This window comes from Poeciliopsis prolifica, unplaced genomic scaffold (genome assembly GCF_027474105.1).
Source record: "Poeciliopsis prolifica strain line A6 unplaced genomic scaffold, Auburn_PproV2 SCAFFOLD030, whole genome shotgun sequence".
Classification (NCBI taxonomy): Eukaryota; Metazoa; Chordata; class Actinopteri; order Cyprinodontiformes; family Poeciliidae; genus Poeciliopsis; species Poeciliopsis prolifica.
Window position 1 is genome coordinate 5,455,784 of NW_026562405.1, and position 5,000 is coordinate 5,460,783.

General features: G+C 39.5%; 1 protein-coding gene across 1 annotated transcript in view; it reads left to right on the forward strand.

Moving 5' to 3' along the window:
• LOC129372664 (receptor-type tyrosine-protein phosphatase T-like) overlaps positions 1–5,000 on the forward strand; it is a 292,638-nt gene that overhangs the window by 63,252 nt on the left and 224,386 nt on the right. Inside the window, 3 exon segments of the mRNA XM_055050081.1 lie at positions 102–183; positions 1,471–1,586; positions 2,983–3,154. Of these exon segments, the coding sequence (XP_054906056.1) occupies positions 102–183; positions 1,471–1,586; positions 2,983–3,154 (370 nt within the window).

Consider the following 5,000-nt stretch of genomic DNA (forward strand, 5'->3'; position numbering starts at 1 on the left):
GAGACGCAGCAGTCTGTGAAGGAAAAAAAAATTTTATATCTGGATTTCTTTAATTTATTTATTTTCTCCTTCCTCTCTCTCTTCTGTGTTTTGACTCTCAGGTAATATTCGAGGCGGTTTCGGTCCAAGGCCACCCAGGTTTCATCGCCATCGATGACATACGAGTTCTCGCTCATCCTTGCCGTAAGTGAGAGAGACTGGGGTTGACCCTGCAAAACTGTAGCCCTGCAGAGCATCATCTGTTTTATTGCTGTCCTGCACGCACGCACCCACACACACACACAGACGGTGAGGATTGCAGACAGATTGCAGAGAACTAGAAGAAGGTCCAAACTCAAGGTCTTCATCACTCAAATCTGTCAGAAACATTTTGTTCCACAAAACTCTGTGCTGTAAAAATCACAAACTTACTATTCCCTGGCTGCTTAAATTCCCTCTCATGTTAATAAAAGCATCACTAAACAATAGTGTTTATTATAGTAGTTTTAACTGCCCTAACTTATCTGAATTACTATGATGCACAAAAATAAGCAGAAACACCAATATAATGAAATGTCATGGAGAAAGATGAATTGCAGAAGCTTTGAAGGAGCAACCTTCATGTGTAAGTCCTTGTCATTAGTGCCAAAGCAAATTATTGTTATTAAATGAGTGATGGCTCCACAGTCGGTTGGGTTTATCTACTTCTACAGACAGTCAAATGAAATTAACCAGTAACAGGCAGCTCTCAATACCAGACCAAAGTCACCCCAATGTCAGCCTGCTGCACTCGTCTGTCTCACAGCCACGACTCGCTTCTGATTACAAAAATAACCTGCTGGCTCTTACATTATAAATGTCTTTTAGTTCTGTTGTTTACACAAACACTAGCTGTGTACCATAAAATCACGCAAATTAAAATTTCTAAAGTGAATTCTCTTAATGGAAAAAAAAACAATTGAAAGGTTTTGTGCTAGGATGAGTTGGTCTTTCAGCTGCATCCGGATGTTATTACTGTTGAAAACAGCAAAGAAGACGACAGGAAGTCGTAGGAGGAGGATGCTTTGTTTTTGTTTTTTCAGACAATGTGCAGCAAAAGTTATGCTGGAGCATCATTTAGCCGAAGCAGCAAGTCATCCGACCACATTGTGGTTGGACGGCACAAACGCAAGAGTGTAATGGTGTCTTAGGTCAAAGTCAAAGTGAATTAAACTGTTTTTTTCTGGTTGTGACCAGTTGGAGTTCAATGTGAACCCTGAAACTTGTTTAAGTCCATTTAAACTTAGTAAAATATTTAAATATTTGACTAAAACCAAACAGTTTGATCTAAAATTGAGACTTTAACAATTTAAATCAGGCGAGTTTCTCAATTTTCATATTTATTTTATCTCAGCTTGGAATTAATTTACACGTAAAGTGTGTATTTGTGTTTCGTTATTAATTTTGTTCATATGAACTTGTCACTATAATTTGTGTGTTGTGATGTTGCAGGTAAAGCTCCTCATTTCCTGCGGCTGCAAAATGTGGAGGTGAACGTGGGACAAAATGCCACGTTCCAGTGCACTGCTGGAGGGAAATGGTCTCAGCATGATAAACTCTGGCTGCAGGTTTGTACCATCCATTACCGGGTTATAATATCCTACATAATATTGTCTCAATTTCAATTCAGACATATATCCCAATTGATTCTAGTTATCAAACAGTACAGTATGCATTGTGATGTTAACTTTCATACCAAGCACGCAGCAACAGTGGAGAGGAAAACAAGCCAGAACAAACAAGAAGATGATTTTTAGTGTTCATGAGAGTCAAATGTTAACAGCAGAAGAGGGAGAACAAGAGGCTCAGACCAGCCGAACCGAACGCCAGACCAGCTGTAGCTTTTATGGAGAGAAAATGACAAACAAACCAAATCCTACAGCACATCTGCATGGTAGGATTGTCAAAGTCAAGCTAGCATAACTGACCTAGTTCCGTCTCCCTCAATATTTTTTATTTTTTCAACTTCTCATGTGAAGCCATAGAGCTTATTGGTTATTTGCTAAAACTGTTCACATTTAATGGCAAAGTACTGTGTTCCTTTTTCTTTTATATATCACACATACATTTAAGATTTATTGCTTTATGTTGAAAATTTGATAGCAAAAACAAACGGTAGTCATCATCAGCCTCACGTTACAACGTGTCTATGTTGTAATTCAGTCCAATTCACTCTGGTTTTCTACAGGCTAATAATTTAATCTTAACCTGCAGTACTAATTTATATGTGTTACAGAAACCAAGCTCTTTTACTTGTTGTAGATTGGAAGTTGACTCAGTTTAATCCCTTTTAATTCAAATGTTCTTCGTCATTAGATTGGCACAAAACTACATAAAATCAGTTTCATGTTAAACCTCCAGGTCTCTGAGCTCCATTTTGTGAACTGATTAAACTGAATCTTGGTTCTGTTTTGCACCAGTGATTCCATTTCTGCACCATTGACATTTCTCACGCGTGTTTGTCAACATGTTCATGCTGCATGTCATCATGGCAATGTATTAATTTCAGTCTACATTCATGTGCAAGTTTGCATTATTGTTACAGTAGAACATAAAACCCGGGAGATTACTGGAGGGTAAAGTAATGTCATGTGGAAGTGGGAGTGTTAACTCTCCCAGCTGAGGGTCTGTTGGGGGAAAAAGCATCGTTTCCTGAACGGTCCGTCAGGATTGTAGTCGAGAGATTTAATCTGCAGATTGCATGCAGAAAGTGGTTTTTTTTTTTAGTTTTCAGGTTGACATCCTCAGAAAATTGATTCTTTGTTTTCATTTCATGATGTACATATTCTGTAGATTCATGGATTGTTTCAGTAAAACCATACAGGCTGGAGAGTAACACTGATAGAACATCAGTTATTTTACCAAATATAAACAGTTGCACTATAAATCCAGTAAATATTCGTACATTAACATGGAAAACAAGTGGAACACCAACAACAACAAGTATAATTTCCCATCTTTCAGCAGTGGAACGGAAAAGATACGGCGCTGATGGTGACCAGGGTGGTCAACCACCGCCGCTTCTCTGCGACGGTGAGCGTTGGTGACACGTCGCAGCGGAGCACCAGCCGCTACCGCTGCGTCATCCGATCTGGCGGATCCGGAGTTTCCAACTACGCCGACTTGATCGTTAAAGGTACGTAAATGTGACCGCAGAGGTTGGGGTGAAATAAAAGGCATGGAAAGACGGCAGAGATTCACACACTTCATTACTATGTATGCTGCAAAGTGGGACTGTTTCTTCTGGAGGTGTGAAACAAGCCCTGGTTGTTTGTGTCGATGTGTGCATGTTTGGCTGTGGCCCATTAGAGCTGCGAGGGAGCTGAGGATGGAATACTGAAAAGATTTCCAGAAAGTGGGAACCCACAATGACTCCTCTCTGTTCATGTTTTGATCTGTTTTTCACTCAAGCTGTGTAGAAAATCCAAACATTTTAGATGTCTATGAAAAAACTATTTTTGCCTCAACCATTACACAAATGCACCTTTTTTGCTATTCAGAAAGATAAGCAGTACTTTATTCCACCAGAAGGCCTGTGTCAAATAAATCCTGATAAACTATTTGACTTTTAATGTTGGAAATCTTTACATTCAACCACAAATATAAGTTATTTTAATGTTCATTACATTAGAAGCTCAATATTCAATCCCAAAACTATTCATGCCTCCTTCAGATGTGTATTAGGTTTAAATAGTTAACTAACTTTACCGACATGTTTCTTCTGGTTGGAAGTAACTTGATTCTATAAAGGGAGCTAAAGATTCGGTGACGTTCAGGCGAATGTGACGCAAATCCAACTTTTTTCACAGCGGTCTGATTGGACCAATTCTGATCTTTTCACCAAAAAGAAAATCTGATTTGTCCCACTTTCACATGTGTAGCTAAATCAAATATCTAATTGTCTTCAGAGCATCTGGAGTCTGATTAGTTATGTATGATGTTATCCAGCTTTTATGTTGTTGATGTGAGACGGAGATCATAATTCTGCACCAGAAGAAGCCAGATGCTGCAAATCAGGATGTAAACAGTGATATAATATTTTCATTATGAACTGATGAGTGAAATCTGTGAAATCTGCAATGCATCACATCACAATCCCACCACTCTAAGTACACATCCAAACACATATAGATATGTAAAAACATATAAGTATAAATATTGAAGACACTCAGAGTTAGCCGTTGAAAAGTCTGATGGCTACAGGCAAACTGTACGACACCTAACTCAGAATGTAAATTAAATCAGATCACATCCTGAGGTAGAGTAATTAAAGACAGGAAATCATCTAAAGTAAACGTCTTTGATTGGAATTACGCTGTTAACTTTATTTGTTGTGAAGGATGTTTCAGCCTGCAGAGAGTCAGAAAAGTTGGATTGCTTGTGTTAGTGACGCCACTCTGATTAGACGGTTATCCAGGGACAGAACTGTCATTACCATCTGTTTGCAGAGTCACACTATCGACTCACGAGAAAATCCGAAGCTCACCGCACCGAACGTATTCCGTAAAGAGTGCGTGTTCATTGTGTTGCTCTGTGTGTGTGGGTGGGTGAAGCTCAGGTGTTGTTGGCCATGCTTCTTGCCAGGGGAATAACCGATGCCAACGCAGTGAACAAAAGAGGAAAGGGAAAATGAAAACACACGCATGAAAACACCTTCCTCCAATTTGCATAAATGTGTCATCATCCTTCATTTCCACTTTGACTTTTGTCCCTTTTCCTCATTCTTGCCGCTCCTGTGTTGTTGATTTGCTTCAGTGCAGCTTCATTTGTTTGGTGTGGGTACTATACATGCATGACTGTGTTGTCATGTGTAAGGTGTCATGATGAGATTTGTGTGTGTGTGTGTGTGTGTGTGTGTGTGTGTGTGTGTGTGTGTGTGTGTGTGTGTGTGTGTGTGTGTGTGTGTCTGCTAAGTGAAATCAGGGTTAATTACTGTTGCTCAGTCAGGTGTGACGGGGGAATCTGGAGAGAGATGCTGCTCA